General features: G+C 39.0%; 1 protein-coding gene across 1 annotated transcript in view; it reads left to right on the top strand.

Moving 5' to 3' along the window:
- Positions 1 to 24,794, top strand: part of LOC150088287 (cubilin-like) — a 1,623,406-nt gene that overhangs the window by 280,023 nt on the left and 1,318,589 nt on the right. Inside the window, exon 9 of the mRNA XM_090370104.1 lies at positions 29 to 197. Coding sequence (XP_090226230.1) covers positions 29 to 197 — 169 coding nt within the window. The remainder of the gene's footprint in view (positions 1 to 28; positions 198 to 24,794) is intronic.

Here is a 24,794-nt window from a genome sequence, read left to right on the forward strand (position 1 = left end):
TTACATTTTATTATTAATTTTTTAACAGATATTACAAATTTCTCCAAGAGAAAATGATCGTCATCAGTTAGCTAAATTTTGTGGTATGCCATCTAGTCTTCCTTCTGTTGAAACATCCACTAATATAGCTTTAGTACATTTTGTCAGTGATTCTTCAATTTCCCACAGTGGTTTTCGATTAGAGTGGATGACAAAAGGTATATTTTTCAGTGTAATATGAATTTTTTATATTGATTTTAAATTTTATTTGATTAGGACATTGTACTGTTGTAATATATTATTTCTTACTGTAAATGTATTTTTCAATGTTTATTTATTGATGTTATGTTATTTTGTTTTATTTTTTTTTTTCATACGAGTGGCTTAGTGACAAAATTATTTACAGAAAACATTCTCTAATTGATTTCAAAATTGTTATACTCTGTTTCATGTAACAATGGATATTTGACCATAAAAATACTTAGCTGTTATTTTTATTGAAAGGCCAAATTTTTTTAGTATTAAACTATTGAACAGTTTCACGGGCCTTGTCTTATATAAATTACTCTCTTTTATACCTGTTACATCATTGACTGCTTGAATTTCCTTCACCACCTTAAATGTGGTAACATATAATTAGCATTAGCATTAGTAGAGGCATATGATGGAAGAAAGCAAGCTTATATACAGCATCAGCCAAAAAATAAAAAAATAATAAATAAATAAATAAAACTTCCCATTTGACCCATCCATTTGCTCCAAACGTTTGTCTACTTCTTCCTTGAATTTATTTAAATTATCAACTTCTACAACAACAGATGGAAGTTTGTTCCAGCAATCATCTACCTGATGGTTAAAGGCAAATTTCCATACATCTATTCAACAACTCTCTTTCCTCAATTTCACATCTGCCCCCTCAGGTTTGTAATCTAAGCAAGAGGAACATTCCCATCAACATTGAGTCTGCTCAATCCATTCAAGGCCTTATACACCTCAATCAGATCACCTCACAGGTGGCTAGTCTCCAGATGCTGCAATTTGCAGAACTTAAGCCATTTTTCATAAGAACACCTTTTTTTTTCCCCTTTGTAACACCAAACAGTTGGATCATGTTACACTCGGTAGCAGTAACACTCGTGGTGTTACTGCTACCCATATGCAGTACTTTGCATTTGTTAATGTTAAACTTCAGTTGCCATTTCTCAGGCTATCTGACCAGCTTTTCTAGATCCTGTTGCAGTAGCATACCATCATTAACAACCCCGCCAACCCTTCTATCATCTGCAAACTTTGACCTTCAGCTTGATATACCTTCGCCAATATCATTGATAAATATACAAAACAACAATAGCCCCAACATCAAACTGTGGGGGACACCACTAATAACATTAGTCCATGAAGAGCATGTCCATTTATTACTAATCTCTGTCTTCTCTCAATCTACTTCCTTTTATCCATTGTAGCAACTTGCCCTTAATGCCATACCACTCCAGTTTGTACAGTAGTCTTCCATGTACAATGGTATCACAAGCTTGAAATCCAAGTATATCATATCAAAATTATTTTTTTGCATCCAGTTCCTTTCTGACAACGTCATAGTATCCAACCAAATTGATCAGATGAGACTTCCGCTTGACAAACACATGCTGTATCTGATTTAGTGCTGCAGGCTTGTCTAGATGATGATCCTGCAATGCTTGTTTAACCAGTGGCTCCATTATTTTCCCTGGAATAGGAGTTAAACTAACAGATCTGTAATTACTCGTGTCACCCTTTATCCCTCCCCCTTTGGGAATTGGAGATACATTTGCACTGCTCCAGTCTGTGAGGACCTCCCAAGACTCCAATGATGCTCTCATAATTATGGCTAAGGGTTTGCTTACTTTCTTTACTATCTCCTTTAATATAACTGGATAGATCCCATCCATCCCAGGGTGTGCCTTTCTTATGTTTAACTTCAACAGTTTCTCCTCCATTTCTCACTGAGTTATTACAACATCATTTAATTCCCTGTTAAAATTTGATAAACCTTCTCCTTTTGTGAAGGAAGATACAAAATTTTCATCAGTTTGAACGCTATCTCAGGAGGATCATCTGCATTCAAACCATCAATATCAAGTAGATCAATCTGATTCATCCCATTCCTTTTACAGTTTATATAAGTAAAGAAGTCTTTCTTGTTTTTCTTTGCATTCTTTGCCAAAGATTTCTCATAATCTGCCTTTGCTTACCTAACCTCCTTTGTGACTTGATTATAGACTAGCTCATATCTAACACATAAATTTCTGTGTCTCCTGATGATTTATATGCATCCTATGCATTTTTCTCCTCTGCCACGAGTCTCACAAGTTCAATCTGACATCCATTTAGGCCTACACCTAGAACAGTATTTCTTACTTGGCATGAAAAGCCTAGTAGCTTCCAAGATTAATTCCTTGAATGCTTCCCATTTAGAATTTGCCATTGGTGACATCATCAGTTGGTCTCATTGTATAGATTTTAAAAAATCTCCAAGACCACTATAGTCACCTTTACAAAATCAATATCTCTTCTCTTTACCCTGATGGTAGTTAAATCTTTAAGTAAATCGCATATCAGTACACTGTGATCACTGCCACCTTGTGGTTCCTTATCTGTAAATTCTTAATGCATGAATAATCACTGCTGATAATCTGATCAAGAGTATTATTCCCTCAGGTTGCCTCTCGAACATGCTTTTGTAGAAAACAATCATCCAATAAATCCAAAAAAGCCTTGCTAGTGTGCGAGTGACAAATCTCAAGTTCCACACATTCGGATTTACTGGCCTATTCTATTTCTCTCTATATTGTACTCATCATTAATCATTGTACTCATCAGATCATTAGGCCTATAACAAACTCCTATCCTCATTTTTGCTTTCCCAATGCCTATGTACACCAAACTGACTCAACATTGCACTGTCGATCTACATGAAATGGATGCAGTTCCTTGGATTTTATGTGTTTCTCAACTAAAAGCATATTCCCACCTCCCTTCCTATCCTGTCTATCCATTCTGTACACAATATACTCCCCAAATTCCCATTCTGCATTCCTAATATCTGTGTAACTCCACATCCTTGATACCCCAACAATATCCATCTTTGATATATTTGAAGTGACCAGCACTTCAAATTCATCAAATTTATTTACTATACTTGGTACATTTTGCCCTTAGCTGCCCTTGTTCCCTTAAACATCAATACCAATACTAATTTACTATACTCGTAGGATTGGTTTGCATGCAAGTATACATGCACCAGTTCTTACGCTAAGTTGCTCTAATGCAACCCATGTATTTACTTGTTTGATGACTCCCAGCAGTTCCCAAACAACCCCGGCAATTTGCTTTTCGGCCAGTGCTCATTCCAATAGAAGCAATGCAAGAATCACTTCCACTTCTGCCTACAGTTACTGTTAATCTACTAGCCTGTGAATCCCTAAAAGCTAGCAGTTTTCCAACCCACCTAACATTGCCTCGATAGCTTTATTTTGTATTTTTCTTGGTATGTTATATTAATATTAGTAACGGTTGGCTCAAGGAAGCACTAGGCTGTGAATTAATTAAAGATAAAAATAGTAATGATAAACAATGAAATAAATAATTTTATTTATTTTATTTTATTTACCTATCCGTCTCCCTGCTCATGAATGTACATAATCTTCATAGTGTTAGTACTCCTGTGAAGAAGTACAGTAGTACTGCAAATGTCAGAAAAAGTATTGTGTTGTGTTGTATAGCCATACGCCAGAACACAAAACTATACTCCCTTGTGGTTTTTGTTGTTATTATTATTATTATTATTATTATTATTATTATTAGCCACATGGTACAAGGAAGCCTGAGGCTTATGCTGCACCAGCCAAAAAAAAAAAAAAATTCCCGAGTTACCCTGAGAGAGAGAAGAGAGAGAGAGAGAGAGAGAGAGAGAGAGAGAGAGAGAGAGAGAGAGAGAGAGAGAGAAGTAGAAAGGAATCACCAAGAAAGAGAAGAATGATGATATCCAGCTCAGGACCCTGGGTTTGCCAAGCCCATACTCACCAGATGTGAGCCCCCTGTTGTTGTTGTTGGTATAGAGCTTAATGAGACAAGGGCTGCTGAGGCCAAATTGTGTCTGTTCCTGTATCTGGTCCTTGAGGTAGTCACAGACATTCTCTCAGATATGCCAGACAAGCTGTACTTGCTACCTGGGAGTCTAAAACGCTGATGGATCTGATATTCGGGTGACACTCAAGTCAAGTGGACCCAATTTCGGCAAAGTCCGGATGGTCTGTGACAGCCAAATCCTCTGCTTGCACCTTCACGATGGTGGGACTGTTAGTAATCCTGGGTATAACCTCCATGCATAAGTACATGGTGGGTGACCACCCAGGTGTGAACGAACGCAAGCAAGGGAAGAGGTGTGGCGCCCACACCAAAAGGAGGAACACCGCCCCTCTATGTTACCAGGTAGTACTAGGTGGTAGATGACTCTCATCAACCGGTGAAATACCACCACTCTGCTTATTCGAGGCTTTAAGTGGTGGAACCCATGTTTAGTCTCTAGAGCTAAGTACCGGTCAACCCTTCCATCATGCAGTATGATTAATGACTTTAGAGGTTATGATGAACGTCGTGGCGAGATCCAATATTCCTTATATTTCGAGGGTACAGCTCTAAAACGGTGTTCGCAGGCTGGCCGCTAGCTAGTTAGTACACCGGACCGAACCTATTGGTAACTCTCTAGGAGGCTTCTGGATCAGCTAGTGTACAATCTTGCTACCTCTACTCTGCCAGATAGTGACTGGAGGGAGTCCGAGTATGCGGGGAGCATTGTCGAGGCCACGTTATGTCAAGGATCTGGGTATATACTTACCATGTATAAGCCATATCCAAAAATTTCTTCTCTGGCTTCATACAGCATGTCCTACCCACTTTTTCTTACTATTGAATACACCATGAACTGTCAAACTAATAGGGCAAGCTCATCTGCGAAAAGATCTAAACCTCCCAAGCACTTCCTAATTCATTTCACAAATATACATAGTCTCAATTCTAATCTCAATGATGACCATTTCCACTTGCAGTCTGCCAAACCCCATGTACTTTTTCTGACAGAATCCCAGTTATCAGTTGATTCAACTACTGCTCATCTAAGATGCCCAAATTATTCGCTGTATGATTCTTTTTGCCTCAAAGGTGGTACTTGTGCATATGTCCATTCTGATATTCCCTGTCAGAGACTTGGCAATTTTGAATCTCCTCTCTTTGATCTTCTCTGGCTTAAAATCTCTCTACCTCATTGTGTCAAATTCATCTGTTGTCTCTACCGTTCTCCTAACTCCATTAATCACATGGAGCTCTTTGACTTCCTCTCTTTGCAACTTGACTTTCTCCAGTCCAACTTTCCTAACAGTGAGGTAATTTTCCTTGGTGATTTTAATTTTCGCAACTCCAGCTGGCTTCCGTTTTCTAGTCACACCGACGCAGCTGGTCGAGATGCTGAGGCTTTTGCAATTACTAATGACCTAGCACTGATTGTTCATTTACCTACAAGAATATTGGATAATCCTAACCAATCCGCTTGACCTCTTTCTCACAAACAACCCTTCTAAGTACACGGTCGAAGTGAGAGGTCCTTTAGGCACTTCAGATCACAACTTGGTGATTATCTCTTCTCCAATGGAACCTTTATCTCATGGCTATTCCCAACCTTGTGTTGTTTGGCATTACAAGAATGCAAAATGGGATGACCTGCGAGTCTTCTTTTCTTCTTTTCCTTGGTCGGATTACTGTTTCAAAAGTTCTGATGTCAACATTTTCTCAGATCGTGTCAGTGAAATTATTCTTGAAGGAATGGAATCCTTTAACCCACACTCCACTTTAAAATCTCATCCTTTATCTAAACCTTGGTTTTCCAATAAGTGTGCTAAGGCTGTTCAAGAGAAGAATGTTGCATATCGTAATTGGCTTGTTTCTAATTCTTCAGTTTCATTTTCTGCCTACACCAAAGTTCGCAACAATTGTAAAGCAGTTATTAACCAGTCCAAACTAGAGTTTGAACAGGCTAAGAGTATAAAACTTGCTTCTTGCCCTAATGGTAGCCGAGCATTCTGGTCTATTGCCAAAGCTATTAGCCGCAACTTTTACCCATCTCTGCTCCCACCTCTGTCCAAACCAGATGGTTCTGTTGCCACTTCAGCCAAGGATAAAGCTGACCTGTTAGCATCCCATTTTTCATCCAGGTCATGTATTAATGATCTTGGTAAAACACCTCCCACCATTCCCAAAACGCTCCATTCAAAGCCTCCTGTGGTCTTCCGTCAAAAGGAGATCAGAAGGATTTTGATGAATCTTGATGCTAAGAAAGCTCCAGGTCCTGATGGTATTTCTCCACTTGTTCTCAAAACCTGTGCTCTTGAACTTACTCCTATTCTTTGCCGCCTTTTTTTACTTTCTTATTCCAAAGGTGTTTTTCCTTCTGCTTGGAAATTTGCTCATATCCAGCCAGTTCCCAAAAAGGGCGACAAATCCCTCCCATCCAATTATCGTCCCATTGCAATTACTTCTACTCTTTCTAAAGTAATGGAGAAATCAATTAATCGCCAACTCTTAAACTACCTAGAAACCTTCCGTTATTGGATTGGTTATGGATTGCCAGTATGGATTACGTCAATGTCGATCCACTGGTGATATTCTGGCCTATGTTACCATTTATGGACTAATTCAATGGAAAGATTCGGTGAAACACAAGTAGTTGCTCTTGACATCTCAAAGGCTTTTGATTGTGTTTGGCATAAAGGTCTTCTAAACAAGCTTCCATCTTATGGTTTGCCAAATCGTTTTTAGTAATAGGTTATCCAGTTTTCTCTCTGATCGCTCACTTAGGGTGATGGTAGATTGCTCTCCATCTTCTAACTTCTTCACTAATGCCGGTGTCCCCCAAGGTTCAGTTCTTTCCCCCACTCTTTTCCTCTTGTATATTAATGACCTTCTTCCATTGACTGGAAATCCTATCCATAGTTTTGCCGATGATAGCACATTGCATTCCACTATCCATTTTGAGAAACCTTGTCCTGTTCAATCAGTTTCAACTTCTCGAAAATCTGCTACCAATTCCTTAAATGCCGATCTTCAGGTAATTCCCCAGTGGGGCAAAGACAACTTAGTTGATTTCAACCCTTTTAAAACTCAATCTTGTCTTATATCTCGCAAAAAGGATTCTTCTGCTCCTATGCCTATCTTTAGTGACACTCCGATTTCTAAGCAAAATGATATGTCTCTTTTGGGGATTACCCTGACTTCTAATCTCTCTTGGCACAAGCACATTACAAATATTGCTTCCTCTGCATCTAAAAAACTTGGTTTTCTTTCGCTCTCGCCTTTACTTTTCTTCAAAACAGCTGCTCACTCTGTATAAATTGCAAATCCGCCCTGCCATTGATTGTTTCCACATCTGGGGTGGTGCCCCCAAAACCTCTCTCAGACTTCTTGATTCCATTCAGAAGAGGGCAGTTAGGTTAATTAATGATTCATCTCTAACAGAGTCTCTCCACTCGCTTTCTCATAGATGTACTGTTTCTGCTGCATGCCTCTTCTACAGATACTTCCATGGGCACTGTTCTTCTGAATTGGCTTCTATAATTCCCGCTCTCTCTTTCAAAACAGTCCGAACACGTGCCGCCCCTAGCCAACATCCATTTACTGTCCGACTTCAAACCCACAGAACCAACTTTTCATCTTCCTCATTTATTCATTCAACTGCTGTTTTCTGGAACAACCTTCCTTCCTACATATTTCCTGAAAATTAGTCTTCTTTCGTCTTCTCAACCTCCAACCCAAGCACGGTACTAAGTACTATAGGTTCTAACACCTCTCGTGTTTGTGGTTTACATTAAAAAAAAAAAAAAAAAATCAAACTTGGACATTATTCCTGATATAACTTCATCAATATAGTAGTAGTAGTAGTAGTAGTAGTGTCATGTGATGCAAGAAAGCAAGTGTATGAGCAGCATCAGCCAAAAACGTATGCAGCATAACCCAAAAAAAAAAATTATCACACTATTCCCTCCAAATGCCTGTCCAGTTCCTCAAATTTATTTAACCTATTAACTTCCACGACGACAGATGGAAATTTGTTCCAGCAATTAACTTATCCAGCAATTAAATGTAATTAGTGAATGAGTAATTAAATATGTTCATCATGTGAGCATACTATGAAGTAACCATGCTAGAGACCAACGCGGCAATGTACAGGATGAAAATAAACACCAAGTAGGTTCATAATCTGAAGAAGTGGAAGGATCCCATTAGAATTCAGCATGCTCAACATATTCAAGGCCTTATACACCTCAATCAGATCTCCAGCCACTGCAATTTGCAGAACTTAAGCCTCTCTTGGTAAGAGGATCCCTTCATTCCCCTCACCAGTCTTGCTGCCCTTCTCTGTACATGCTCAAGAAAATCTACATCCTTCCTAAAATGAGGCCTCCAGATCTGTATGCAGTACTCAAGGCGTGGCCTAACTATAGCCTTATACAGAGGGACAATCACCTCCTTTTCCCTGCTAGCAAAATTCCTATATATCATTGACAGAACCCAATGACCTGCCCTGGCAGCCTGTCTGCATTGCTCAGAAAATTTCATATCTGACTGCACAATTACTCCCATGTCTTTTTCATTTTCTACCACCTTAAATGTAATACCACACAGTTGATACGTTTCTCTGGGGTTTCCTCTACCCATATGCAGTACTTTGCATTTGTCAAGGTTAAACTTCAGTTGCCACTTCTCAACCCATCTGCCCAAATTTTCTAGATCCTGTTGCAGTAGCACACTGCCATTACTATCATTAATAACCGTAACAACCTTTGTATCATCTGCAAACTTCGACAATAAGCCTGATATACCTTCATCAGTATCATTGATAAATATACAAAACAACAGTGGACCCAACACTGAACCCTGTTGGTCTCCACTAATAACATTAGTCCACGAAGAGCAGCACCCGTTGATTACCACCCTCTGTCTTCTCCCACTCAACCATCCTTTTACCCATTGTAGCAACTTACCCTTAATACCATTCTGCTCCAATTTGTACAGCAGTCTTCCATGTGCATCAGTATCAAAAGCTTTTCTGAAATACAAGTATATAATATCAAAATTATTTTTGATATTCAGTTCCTTTGTGACCACATCATGGTCAGACAAGACCTCTGCTTAACAAACCTGTGCCGTGTCTGAACTATTACTGCAGTTGTTGTTGTTATTTGTTTTTTTTTTTTTTTTTAGGAGCATTGGCAACTAAGGCCATATTGCTCCGGGGATATGCAGTGGTCATCGCTTGACCTTTCCGCAATCTCTGTATTTGGTGGTCATGATCTTGAACCCCGGTCTAATCAATAAGTGTGTGCTACACACCTCTGCTCCTGCCCACCTGGCTACGGAGGCGCCGCATTACTGCAGTCTTGTCTAGGTGATCCTGTATCACCTTTTTAACCAGTGACTCCATTATTTTCCCTGGAACAGAAGTTAAACTAATAGGTCTATAATTATTTGTTTCACCCTTTGAACCTCCTTTCTGAATTGGGGACACATTTACACATCTGCAGTCCATGGGTACTTGCTCCGAGTCCAAGGATGCTCTCATAATTGTGGCTAAGTGTTTGCTTTCTTCCATTGCTGCCTCCTTTAATATAACTGGATAGATTCCATCGACCCCAGGTGTCTTTCTTATATTTAACTTCAAGAATTTCGCCTCCACTTTGCTCATAGTTATTAAAAATCACTTAGCTCCCTGTTAGAGTTTGATAAACTACTGGCATTTCACTCCTTGAGGGGAATGCCAGAAGTTTATCAAATGTTAATCATTTTTAACTACGTAGATTAGGACATGAGTTTCGTGATATTTATAAGCAATGCTAAAAAATAGAAATCATATAGAGAATTGAATCTATAAGCATATGCTAACAAATGTTTTTCATTGTTTTTTTTATTTTTTATTTAAATATTACTTACCTTGAGAAAAAATTGAAATATATGTTATAAGCAAACTATTTTGTAACTGGGAAATATAAATATGAAACACAGATCCAGATAATAAGAAAATTAATGTATGTCTGCAATTTCATGTACTGTATTTATTTTAAATGAATTAGTATTAGTAACGACCACATGGTGCAAGTAAGCCTATGGCTTATGCTGCACCAGCCAAAAAATAAAAAAATAAATATAATAATAATAATAAAATAGCAAAAAAATAAAATGAGAATAAAAAATATAGCAAAAAAATATAATGAGAATAAAAACTATAATAAAAAAAATAATGTCGAACAGGGCGGGGCCCTGTTTGACAGAACCAGGCATGGGGCCCTATTTGACAGAACTGCACAATTATTTGCCTTCCGTATTAAATATTGGTAAACGTTATCCATTCAGATGACCAGCGCGACTTTTGGGTATGTTGGACAGGCGGTTGGATAAGTTTTCCCAATGCTACTACAGAATTGCAGAATGGTAATCTCTGACTACTAATTCATGATTAGCAGCAGCAACACTATTACCTGAAGGCCAGATGTGCAAACAATGAGTTTCCAGTTAAGTCTCTCATAAACCATTCTTTATGTGGAAATTTTCTTCATTCTACTGATGCTATTTTAAATGTTCATTATCAAATGAAACATACACATTGAGAATGAAGTATACGCTCAGAGTAATTTTCAAGTCGACTTGCACAAGTGCTCTTGGAGTGACGATAATGTGGGTAACTAGACATTTAGACAGCGGTTGGGTCATTTGATAGAAATGCAGAAAAATATTTTAGACCATTTGTGGAATCGGCCCATTCAACAGAACTGGGCATGGGGCCCTATTTGACAGAACCGAGTGTGGGACCCTGTTCGACTAAACCAGTTGAACATGCTTGTGTACGGCATTGATCTGATCTCTGGTAGGAGGTTGGAAGCAGCAGCTCTGGTTGCTCTTATAAAAATAAAGTGTTCACAGCCAAATGGCTGTGAACATTTTATTCACAGTGTTCAGTTGAAATAAAGTGTTCACAACCATCTGACTGTGAACACTTTATTTCACAAGGGTGTGATCTTTAAAAGCCCCTTTCACAATTAGTGAAAGGGGCTTTTAAAAATCAAAGATGATATGCAGTTGCTGTTGTTCAGTAGAAAATTGAAGATACACAGAAACCTCCAAAGGTCATATTAATCAGAGGAAAATCAAGTAGATACAAATTTAGTGATGATGTTAATATTAGTATTTTTATAGTGCAGCCAAAGCCACAGGCTTTGGCTGCACTATAAAAAGGGAGGTGTGGCTGTGGCTAACACCAGCTACTTCCAGAAAGCCTACAAGGAAAAGATCTAGAAGTACAAAAACCTAAGTAAGAAATCAAAAAAATATGACAAATAAAACAAGAATGACTAGGTTAACCACCAGCATGGTACCAAAACACCGCCATAAGAATCTGGCAGCAGTAGGCCTTCCAGTGAACACTCGCATGGAACTCCAGAAAGCCATGATCCTGAACAACTGTAAGATAATCAGAGAGTAACAATAATAGTAACTGGATACAACCAACCACCCCGTACACTTGGCGCCATTATTGATCATGGGGTGAAAAAATCCCATTAGGAGAAAAAGTCATAATAATAATAAAGCAAAGGAGGACCACCAATGACTTGGACCCACGTTCAAATATTGCATGAAAGGGAGGGGAAAAAATCATTTAAGTTGCTTCATCGGGCTACCATCCCTAAGGATGATGTGATGGCTGAGGTAGTGGTGTCACCTAGTGTTGCTACTAATAACTACCAAAGCTAAACAGGTAGAAAAAATACCAAAGCTAAACAGGTCAACCTCCATAGCTGGATGCAGATGATAAGTAGAAGTATTGCGCCTACTACATCAAGTGTATTGAAGGATAACATCACTTATGTTCTGCCCTTAAGCAGAGGGTCGGTTTGAAAATTTAAAGAGTGTCTCCTGAGGAAGACAGTGGGGCCTGGTGCTGCCCCCATATGGCTACCCCAAGGGAAGGACAAAACCATCTATCCAAACCAAATGGCAGTACTTCTTGTGCAACTAATTAGTGAATGAGTAATTAAATATGTTCATCATGTGAGCATACTATGAAGTAACCATGCTAGAGACCAACGCGGCAATGTACAGGATGAAAATAAACACCAAGTAATGGTTCCAGACAAGGTTGGTAAACACCAAGGAATGGTTCCAGAATGTTCAGGTCACTAAACAGCAGATACCAGACCAGAGATGTACCATTATCATGAAGATCTTGATAGTTCCTGCAATCTTGGAAAAAATCAAATGGGATGTGAGCAACTAACTACAAAGAACAAAGAATGTGGACACAACTGAACCAGAAGGACCAAGTACTAGAAGTACAGCCCAGAGCAGCTAAAGTGGAAACAGATGAGGTTGCAATATTCAGAATAAGAGAGGAGTGGAAGGCCTTAGCAGAATTTGAGGGAACAGACCCCACAAAGACTCACACCATACCGAACCTAAAACCAACCAGAATCATCTGGCAAATTACAGGTCACTTCAGTCAGAGGATAATTGAAGATTACCTTAACAACAATGAAGTAATACTAGATGCCATCTGCACAGCCATTTACTGTTCTGCTGAAGCAGCCAGTAGCATGAACTGAACAGAAACCAGAGCCAGTGTGGGGGAGGATGGCCTTTTTTTGTATTACTATTGATTTGTTTACTCAGTTATATGAGGTAATTAGTAATAAAGAGAAATTCCCACAGCTTAATAAGTACTTAAATCAGAAATGTCTCGGTTCAGAGGGCGTTGAGATTTCCCTGGTCTTGATAGAACCTATTTATAATGGCAAGCCAGTTTCTGAGTCTAAGAATAATTACAGACAATTATTTTATCTTTGAAACAACTTTAATACAAGATAATATATATATAGAAGTACACTATAATACATGTTATGAATTTTTTCTTCACAAATTAAAAACAGTCAAATGCTATACCAGCAGATTTGAATCTGGTCATAACAATGGGATTACCTTCTCTTGGTCAACAACATAGGCATAATTTAACAATTGCACTATTTATTCTTGCTCCATAACAGGTCAGGGCTACCTTACCTATTATACATAAAATTCTTTCTAACATTATGGGAACCTTCTACTCTTGAAGCCATTCCAATTCAGTTTAATACAAAAGCCACTTAGCCTATTTCTAAATAACCATAAAATATTGTCTAGATGTGTGTTACAAGTTTCTTTTTTTCTGGTGATCTACTTTAATTTCTACCTTTGGTATGAAGTACATTCTATAACTGTGAGGTTTCTTAATTTATGTAAAATTTCCCTCCTATAAAGCATTAACTGTCTCTGCTCTCCCTAATATTTATCGTGACTTTATCTTGTCCTTTTAATTAACACAAATTCATTGGGTTAAGCTCAGATGCCTGACATAACCTTCCCCTTTTCATTGTAAATGTCTTATCTATTCTACCTTATCTGCAAAAAGGCCTCTAAGGTTGGGGTTATACATACCACAAGTTTAGACAAATACACCAACTGTTTAAATAAACTAATTTAATGATAAAATAATACTGAATAGTATACTGAAATGATACAATAAAAACTGTAAAATAATAATTTACAAAAGCTGATTTAGTTTAAAACAAATAAAAATGAATTGATGAATATAAAATTTATTAAAAATTATAAATTTAAAAGCGATAAAACACCATTGAAGCTTTTGGGGGCATCCGCCTCCTTTCTCAACAATAATGAAGTTCAAGCGACACAACCTTAAATATCAGGCTCACGACACATGTGTCTGACCAGGCGCATGTTCAACACTCCCTTCATGTGTGCTGGAAGTGTTGAACATGTGCCTGGGAGCGTGGCAAATTAAAAATTAATTTCTCTGGCAAGGACCACAGCCTCCAAAAGGGAGTGGGGCCGAACTCCCCTATCTCTATTCATACTATTGTCACCAGATGACCCAATCCATAAACTCTCCAGCCACTTGCAGTCCCAGAATCTATGCACCCGGTCAACATGCGCCTGATCAGACATGTGTACCGTGAGCCTGATATTTAAGATTGTGTCGCTTGAACTTCATTATTGTTGAGAAAGAGGCGGATGCCCCCAAAAGCTTCAATGGTGTTTTATCGCTTTTAAATTTATAATTTTTAATGCATTTTAAATTCATCAGTTCATTTTTATTTGTTTTAAACTAAATCAGTTTTTATAAATTATTATTTTACAGTTTTTATTTTATCATTTCAGTATACTATTTAGTATACTGAATTATTTTATCATTAAATTAGTTTATTTAAACTGTTGTTGGTGTATTTGTCTAAACTTGTTCTACCTTATTTTATGGTATGATCCCCTTTTATGTAAACCGGGCTTTAATAGTTTGCTCTTAACATCTCATTAACCAAAAGCACTCAAGGATACAAGAGCCCTAATATATATATATATATATATATCTATATATATATATATACAGGGTGTTTCAGTTAAACGTTTCAGAACTTCTAAGAGGGGTAGGGTACATCCTGACAACTCGAAATCATATAGCAATGTGGGGTCGGAAATGCTTTCCTGAAGCGGTGTTGTAGTGGGCCAGCCGCACAGCGTTTGTACGCGGAATGATATCCGACGAGGCGTATTCCCAGTCATAATTTCTTTGCAAGACTGCACCAGAGGTTAGCTGAGAGAGGTTCATTTGAAAGAGCTGATAGAGACAGGGTAAGAACAGCACGGACTCCAGCTGTCGAACAGAATGTGCTGCAGCATGTACAGGGGAATCCAAGAATGAGTACACGAAGTCTAGCAAACGCAGTCGGGGTTTCCCATTGCAGCGTCTGGAGGATTCTCCGAGAACAAGACATGCATCCGTTTCACGTGCAGCGTGTCCAGACACAGCAACCGAAGGATTATGCACCTCGTATTGCTTTCGCACAGTGGTACCTTGGAAAATGTGCTACAAATCCCCTTTTTCCTGCTGAAGTGTTGTTTTCCGATGAGGCATCCTTCACAAGGGAAGGAATTTTCAACACGCATAACGACCATATCTGGGCGGTCAAGAACCCGCATGCAATACGACGTCGTGCAGCACAGATACGATTTTCGGTCAATGTATGGGCCGGTATTATGGGAGATCACCTCAACGGACCTTACCTGTTACCGTGTCGTCTAACCGGACCTATCTACGTGATCTTTCTGCAGCAAGTATTGCCACAACTTTTGAGAGATGATTTCTGCATCGACGCAACAGACAATGTGGTTCCAACACGATGGAGCCCCTGCCCATTATAGCGGAGATGTTCGTAACTACCTGGATGTCACATTTGGTCAACAGTGGATCGGACGTGGTGGTCCCGTGCTGCGTTGGCCTGCTCGGTCACCCAACCTATCATGTCTTGATTTTTATTTCTGGGGTCATATGAAATCGCTAGTTTATGACACCCTGTTGACAATGCTGAGGAGCTGGTTGCAAGAATCGCAGTAGCTGCCGAAGAAATTCGAAATTCGCCTGGAGTATTCCAGAATGTTCGGATGTCCATGCGTCGGAGATGTGAGGCGTGCATTGTAGCCCGTGGAAGAAACTTCGAACACTTACTTTAATCCATGTACCTTTTGCTTCTTTTCATGTATTATTAAAACGATTTCTCACTTACGGTCTCTTTTCTTTATGGTGCTTCTGTGTACAACACCGCTTCAGGAAAGCATTTCCGACCCCACATTGCTATATGATTTCGAGTTGTCAGGATGTACCCTACCCCTCTTAGAAGTTCTGAAACGTTTAACTGAAACACCCTGTATATATATATATAAACATACAAGTACCTTAGTTCTAGTATATTCACCTGTGCTGTCTTACAGATTCCATTTTCGCTGTCAGACCCCTTTTTACTATACAGGCTGCCCTCAATAATGTGATTAATTTGTCCTGCGAACGCATCGCACAAAAGGGAAACACATTAATCGAATATAATAATCAATAGGAAAATTATAATTGTTCCTTGACCTTCTGGAATGTCCATAAAGAATTTTAAAAATACCTTTTAAATAACTTTTGAACTGTATACAATGTAAAAGATAATGAAAATAATTATGGAATTAAATGTTTATTGCATAAAACAGTGGTTCCCAAAATATTTTTGGAGTTTGGTAATTAAATTTGATGAATTTGAGGTATTGCTCAAAACATCAAAGACAGATATTGTTGGGATATCAGAGACGTCGTGTCACACAGATATAAAGAATGCAGAACTGGAATTTGGGGACAAAATGTGTACAGAGAGGATAGACAGGATAGGAAGGGAGGAGGGGTTATGCTATTAGTTAACAAACACATAAAATCCAAGGAAGTGAAGCCAGTCGACATTGCTGGACAGTGCAGTGTCGAGTCAGCTTGGTGTGACATAAGCATTGAGAGATCAAAATTGAGAGTAGGAGTGTGCTATAGGCCTAATGACTCTGATGAGTATAATAAGAAACTGTACAGCAAAATAGAGAGGGCCAGTAAATCAGAGAGTCTTATAATGAGGTATTTTAATTTCCCAGATATTAACTGGAATTTGTGGGTTGGTCACTCACACAATAGCAAGGCTTTTGTGGATTTATTGGATGATTGTTTTCTACATCAGCATGTTCGGGAGGCAACTAGAGGGAGTAATACTCTTGATTTGATTATCAGTAGTGATTATTCATGCATTAAGAATCTGCAGATAAAGGAACCACTAGGTGGCAGTGATCACAGTGTGCTGAAGTGGGATTTACTCAGAGAGGTAACTACCATCAGGGGTAAAGGGAAGGGTGTTTGCTTTTGTAAACGTGACTACGATGGTCTGAGACAGTATTTAAATTCTATACAGTGGGACCAACTGACGATGTTACCAACAGCAAATAAAATGGGAAGCATTCAAAGAAATTATCTTGGAATCTACTAGGCTTTACATACCAACTAAGAAATATTGTTCAAAGTTTAGGCCTAAATGGATGTCAGATGAACTAATGAGACATATGGCAGAGAGGAAAAATGCATGGGATACATATAAATTAATATGTGACACAGAAGCCTATGATAGATATAAGTTGATCTGTAACCAAGTTACAAAGGAGATTAGGCAGGCGAAGGCAGATTACGAGAAATCTTTGGCAAAGGACGAAAAGAAAAACAGCAAAGAGTTCTTTACTTATGTAAACTCTAGAAGGTAGGGGATGAATCAGATTGGTCCACTTGATATCGATGGTTCAACTGTTGATGATCCTGCTCAGGTAGCTAACAAACTAAATGAATATTTTGCATCGACATTCACACATGAGAAATTATCCAGCGAGGGGAATGCCAGAGGTGTATTCAACTCTGGCAGTAAGTTAGATAATCTTGTAATAACTGAGAGTAAAGTGGAGGAGAAATTGTTGAAGATAAACACAAGAAAGGCACCTGGTGTGGATGGTATCTATTCAGTTATATTAAAGTAAGCAGCAAAGGAAGTAAGCAAACCCTTTGCCATAATTATGAGAGCTTCCTTGGACTCAAGGGAGGTACCCATAGACTGGAGATGTGCAAATGTGACCCCAATTCACAAAGGAGGATCAAAGGCTGACACAAGTAATTATATACTCGTAAATTTAACTTCTGTTCCAGGAAAATTAATGGAGGCACTGGTTAAAGAAGCACTGCAGGATCATCTAGACAAGACTTCAGTTATAGCTCGGACACAGCATGGTTTTGTAAAGGGAAAGCCTTGCCTGACCAATTTGATTGAATACTATGATGCAGTCACAAAAGAACTGGATGCAGGGAATAACTTTGATACTATATATTTGGATCTTAGAAAGGCTTTTGATACTGTTGCACATGGAAGACTGCTGCACAAATCGGAGCAGTGCGGCACTGGAAGCAAATTGCTGCTATGGATAAAGGGGTGGTTGAGGGGGAGAAGACAGAGAGTGCTAATCAATGGACACTGCTGATCGTGGACTAATGTTATTAGTGGAGTCCCTCAGGGTTCAGTTCAGTGCATTATTGTTTTCTGTATTTATAAGTAATATTGAAGATGGTGTGTCAAGCTTAATGTCCAAGTTTGCATACTATACAAAGGTTAGGAGGGTTGCTAAGGACATTATATTACTGATGCTATGCTGCTGCAGCAGGATCTGGTAAGGTTGAGCAGATTGTCTGAAAGGTGGCAAATGAAGTTTAACATTGACAAATGTAAAGCAACGTATGAACTCTGTGGTACTACACTGACAGTGGTAGAGAATGAAAAGGACCCGGGGATAATTGTGCAGGCAAAAATGGAGTTCTATGAGCAGTGCAGACGGCCTGCAAGAGTATCTCATGGTGTCTTGTCAATGATATACAGGAATTTTTCTAGCTGGGATAAGGAGGTGATTATTCCCTTGTATAAGGCAGTGGTCAGGCCACACCTTCAGTACTGTATAGAGGTCTGGAGACCTCATTTCAAGAAGGATGTAGAGCTGCTGGAACGAGTACAGAGAATGGCAACAAGATTAGTGAATGGAAGAAAGAGTTGCTCTTATGAAGAAAGGCTTAAGTTTTGCAAATTACAGTGTCTAGAGACTAGGCACCGGTGAGGTGATCTGATAGAGGTGTATAAAGGCATGAATGGTTTGAGCATGCTTAATGCTGATGGGATTCTTTTTCTTGTTCAGAATAATCACCTGAGAGGGCATAAATTCAGATTGAGGAAAGACAGATGTAGGATAGATGTGCGGAAATTTGCCTTTAGCCAGCAGGTAGTTGGTTGGTGGAACAGACTTCCATCCCTTGTTGTAGAAGTTGATAGCCTCAATAAATTTAAGGCTCAGCTGGACAGGTATTTCGAACGAATGGAGGGGTGAAGTGGAAGTGGGTTTTTTTTTTTTTTTTTTGCTGATGCTGCATAAGCTTGCTTTCTTGCATCATATGCCTCTACTAATGCTAATGCTGTGTTAAATTTTTGAGGGAAATAGCGATACTCGACATCTGTCAGACACTGTGTGAACTATTAGCTAGAGGTAGTTCACAGTTTCAACATTTCTTATTAAGTTATACACGGAACTGCTTTGTATTTCTTTTGTTCTGGGTGTGCCTTGAAAAAATTACTGAGGCACTAAGGGCACCGTGAACCGAGAAAGTTTGGGAACCTCTGAGACATAAAATACACAATGAAGAAATGACTGTTGTGGAAATATTTGAACAGTGTTGACTTTGTCTTTTCATCAATCAATTTTCCATAGCCGACAACAATCTTCTCTGGGCCCTGGCAAAATAAATATCGCAGAGAACCTCACCACCTTTTGTTTTTGATTCTTTGCGATACAAAAGATTTCATCTAGTTCTTTTACCATTATCTCCCTTGCAGTAACATTTTAATGTGGCTCATTTAAAAATTTGAATTTTTAAATGCAAGTATGCATTGACTTTATTAACGGGAGACAAAACAAGTAACACGTCTTCTTCCGATGGTTGATGGAACACCCCGAGGCAGGCAGCAGGCAAACGTCCTATCCAACTCACAGTAAGCTTAACACGTGATTCAAATCTTTTTAAACTATCGCATAAAAAAAAAATCCCGTTAACTGGAAATTTGTATTGTGTAAAGTGAAAAGTGGTATTTTTTTTTCAAATAGTGGTAACTGAAAAACGCGTTAATCGAACTCGTGTTATGTGAGGCTTGGCTGTACTGCCCAATTACAAGCCCACATGTATATATATGTCCCGGGATTCACTTTATAGCTTATATAGCATGAAAGTAACAGTCCACTTACTTTATTCCCATTTCGCTCTTGTCTTGTATTGTCCTACGTTGGTGTTCCGTCGAGTGTTCACTTCTGCTGCTTCCACCTTTCCGAAGGACCTCAGATTCTTAAGTGATTAGCGATTATTTCATCTAAGAGATGGCCTTCATTCCAGTTTAGTAGCCTGTTCTGCTGGAGGATTGTGATAGGGAAATAAGAACTAGCTCCTCACATCTCCCATAGATTCCATCTCTCTTTCTCTCTCCGTAGGGAAATCACTTTACTTGGCAATTCTTTCTCATTATAAGGCACATAACTATCTTAGCTTTACACTCACTGTCATTATTTTATTTTACTTCTCTCACATCACCAACCTTGTTCCGATCCACACTCAAGACTCCGATTATTTTCTTTGTCTCTCTCGCTCAATATTCCTGCTCTTTCTCACTTTAGATTTCACACCAATCACAGGGCAGATTCCAAAGCTTGGCCACTCACCTTCCAATGACCGATCACCCACTTCTATTTCTGCTTCCCATGGATTTCTTCTCAAAATTTCTTTTCTCAAAAATTCTGCCATATAACTACATTTGTAGCTATTCAAGCTATTCCTTGGGGGATTGAGCCTACTCGGTATAGATTCCTTTGGGTACAACACTATCACATTCCTTAAGCACGACTGTGCATTTCCTCAGGCATGTCCTTGATTGTTACTATGTACTGGCTCCTTCCGACTACTCGTAAGAGGATTATAATATCTATTAACTCTTTTTTTCTTTATTAATTAATCTACCTCATCAACCATGTTCACCTCCAATTTTTTTAATATTTATATATTTAGCCAGGTTTATCTTACTATGATCAAATATGTAGACAATTTTGTTACGGAATACATGTAAGATATGTCTTACACCAGAACAGAAAATAAAAAAAAATAAAAATAAAAAAACATATAAAGACAAGGAAACACCAGTCTGGGAAAGAAGGCTACAATGAAAGATAGAATAACTAAGAGTGAAAATAGGCCTGTCTCGGCTTATCTTCACTCTATCTATCTGGACTTTCTCCCACCCAGTGCACAAGGGTCCAATCTGATTTGCTTTTTTCTTCCTTGTATTCACATACATGAAAATTTCCATGTCTCCATTCTTTGTTTTCTTAGCCAGTGCTTTGTCACATGCAGCCTAGGTCTCCCCGACCTTATTTGTGGTACCATTACATTTAATTTTTTTTTTTTTTTCATTTGCTGATTAAAGTGGCCCCTAGCAAAATCATAGCTCAACCTGTTGTAGGTGTGAATTTTTTTCATCAACTGTACCTTGCTATCTTTTTCGGCTCTATTTGATTAGCTAGCTCTGCAGTCATCCATTTCAGCATACTTCTGCAATATTTTCTTAATGGTTTGTATACATTTGTGGCTCCTGTGATTTATGCTTTAAACGTATTCCATAATTCATGTATTCGCCATCCCTGGACAATCTGCCCAGTTCCCAAATGCCATACAGCCCCTTAAGCTGTCAAATTCCCCTCTTCTGAAATTAAAATCTGTGTATTTACCATTAACTACTGCAGCATCTTTCTTAATCTTCCAACTGATCATTGCATGATCACTTCCTGACAATGGTTCCTGTACTTTAAGCCCTGTGATGTTAGCTGAATTGTTTACTATGATGAGGTCAAGAATATTCTCACCCCAGTTACTTTCTCCAATATGCTGGTACAAATAATAATCATCTAATTTATTTAAAAAATGTTTCCCCATCGTGAGTTTCCCTCTGACTTATTCCAATCAATCTGGGACAGATTAAAGTCATTCATAATAAGGCATTTAGCATTAGCATTAGCATTAGCATTAGTAGAGGCATTTGATGCAAGAAACCAAGCTTATGCAGCATCAGCCAAAAAAAAAAAAAAAAAACCCACTTCCACTTCACCCCTCTGTTCGTTCCAAATACCTGTCCAGCTGAGCCTTAAACTTATTTAGGCTATCAACCTCCACCACAAGGATGGAAGTCTGTTCCACAAACCAACCACCCGCTGGCTAAAGGCAAATTTCCTCACGTCTATCCTACATCTGTCTTTCCTCAATTTGAATTTATGCCCTCTCAGGTGATTTTTCTGAGCTAGAGGAAGAATCCCATCAGCATTGAGCATGCTTAAACCATTCAAGGCTTTATACACCTCTATCAGATCACCTCGCTGGTGCCTAGTCTCCAGACACTGTAATTTGCAAAACTTAAGCCTTTCTTCGTAAGAGCACCCCTTTGTTCCATTCACTAATCTTGTTGCCCTTCTCTGTACTCGTTCCAGCAGCTCTACATCCTTCTTGAAATGAGGCCTCCAGACCTGTATACAGTACTCTAGGTGTGGCCTGACCATTGCCTTATACAATGGAATAATCACCTCCTTATCCCTGCTGGAAAAATTCCTGTATATCATTGACAATACTCCATGAGCTACTCTTGCAGCCCGTCTGCACTGCTCAGAGAACTTCATATCTGCCTGCACAACCACCCCCAAGTCCCTTTCATTCTCTACCACTGTCAGTGTAGTACCACAGAGTTGATACGTTGCTCTGGGGTTGCTGTTTCCCATGTGTAGTACTTTACATTTGTCAATGTTAAACTTCATTTGCCACCTCTCCGCCCATCTGCTCAACCTTTCCAGATCCTGTTGCAGCAGCATAGTGTCAGTAGTGTCCTTGACAACACTGCCAACCTTTGTATCATCTGCAAACTTGGACATTAAGCTTGATATACCATCATCAATATCATTTATAAATACAGAAAACAATAATGGACCCAACACTGAGCCCTGAGGGACTCCACTAATAACATTAGTCCACGATGAGCAGTGTCCATTGATTACCACTCTCTGTCTTCTCCCCCTCAACTACCCCTTTATCCATAGCAGCAATTTGCCTCCAATGTCACACTGCTCCAATTTGTGTAGCAGTCTTCCATGTGCAACAGTATCAAAAGCCTTTCTAAGATCGAAGTATATAATATCAAAGTTATTCCCTGCATCCAGTTCTTTTGTGACTGCATCATAATATCCAATCAAGTTGGTCAGGCAAGACTTCCCCTTAACAAAACCATGCTGTGTCTGAGCTATAACTGAAGTCTTGTCTAAATGATCCTGCAGTGCTTCTTTAACCAGTGCCTCCATTAATTTTCCTGGAACAGAAGTTAAGCTCACAGGTCTATAATTACTTGTGTCAGCCTTTGATCCTCCTTTGTATATTGGGGTCACATTTGCACATTTCCAGTCTATGGGTACCTCCCCTGAGTCCAAGGAAGCTCTCATAATTATGGCTAAGGGTTTGCTTACTTCCTTTGCTGCCTCCTTTAATATAACTGGATAGATCCCATCCACCCCATGTGCCTTTCTTGTGTTTATCTTCAACAGTTTCTCCTCCACTTTACTCCCAGTTATTTCAAGATTCTGTAGCTTACTGCTAGAGTTGAATACACCTCTGGCATTCCCCTTGCTGAATAACTCCTCATGTGTGAATGTCGATGCAAAATATTCATTTAGTTTGTTAGCTACCTGAGCAGGATCATCAACAGTTGACCCATCAATATCAAGTGGACCAATCTGATTCATCCCCTTCCTTCTATAGTTTACATAAGTAAAGAACTCTTTGATGTTTTTCTTTGCATCCCTTGCCAAGGATTTCTCGTAATCTGCCTTCGCCTGCCTAACCTCCTTTGTAACTTGGTTGCATATCAACTTGTATCTATCATAGGCTTCTGTGTCATGTGTTAATTTGTAAGTATCCCATGCATTTTTCTTCTCTGCCATATGCCTCATTAGTTCATCTGACATCCATTTTGGCCTAAACCTTGAACAATATTTCTTAGTTGGTATGTAAAGCCTAGTAGCTTCCAAGATACATTCTTTGAATGCTTCCCATTTTGAATTTGCTGTTGGTAACATCATCAGTTAGTCCCACTGTATAGAATTTAAATACTGTCTCAGTCCATCGTAGTCGCCTTTACGGAAGCAATAACCCTTCCCTTTACCCCTAATGGTAGTTACCTCTTTGAGTAAATCCCACTTCAGCACACTGTGATCACTGCCACCTAGTGGTTGGTTTATCTGTAGATTCTTAATGCATGAAGAATCACTGCTGATAATCAAATCAAGAGTATTACTCCCTCTAGTTGGCTCCCGAACATGCTGATGTAGAAAACAATCATCCAATAAATCCACAAAAGCCCTGCTAGTGTGCGAGTAACCAGCCCCCAAATTCCAGTCAATATCTGGGAAATTAAAATCTCCCATTATAAGACTCTCTGATTTACTGGCCCACTCTATTTCCCTGTACAGTTCCTTATTACACTCATCAGAGTCATTAGGCCTATAGCACACTCCTACTCTCAATTTTGATCTCCCAATGCTTATGTCACACCAAACTGACTCAACACTGCACTGTCCGGCGATGTCGACTGGCTTCATTTCCTTGGTTTTTATGTGTTTCTTAACTAATAGCATAACCCCTCCCCCCTTCCTATCCTGTCTATCCTTTCTGTAGACACTGTACTCCCCAAATTGCAGTTCTGCATCCCTTATATATGTGTGACACCATGTCTCTGATATCCCAACAATATCTGCCTTTGATGTTTTGAGCAATACCTCAAATTCATCAAATTTATTTACTAAACTCCTAGCATTGGTGTACACGCAATTATACCTGCACCTTTTTCTATTCTTAGCTACCCTAACACAACCCATGTGTTTACTTGTACCGCAATGGCTCCCAGTAGTCTCTGAAATACCATGCATCTTGTTTTCCAGGCTTCTGCTCATTCTAATAGAAGCAGTGCAAGAATCTCTTTCACCTCTGCCAGTGGCTACTGTCAATCTATTGGTCTTTGTCTCCCCCCAAGCTAGCAGTTTTCCGACCCACCTAACACTGCCTCGAATTTACACTTGCATGTCCATTCCATCTGCATGTTAAGACTCTTGTCATATTCTTTCCAATCTTCTAGTCTCTAAATTACTTCTACTGTCATTGTTTCTTTACTTCCAATAACTCACACCAC

This window comes from Mastigoproctus giganteus, chromosome 3 (assembly GCF_048544385.1).
Source record: "Mastigoproctus giganteus isolate SK-2022 chromosome 3, ASM4854438v1, whole genome shotgun sequence".
Classification (NCBI taxonomy): domain Eukaryota; kingdom Metazoa; phylum Arthropoda; class Arachnida; order Uropygi; family Thelyphonidae; genus Mastigoproctus; species Mastigoproctus giganteus.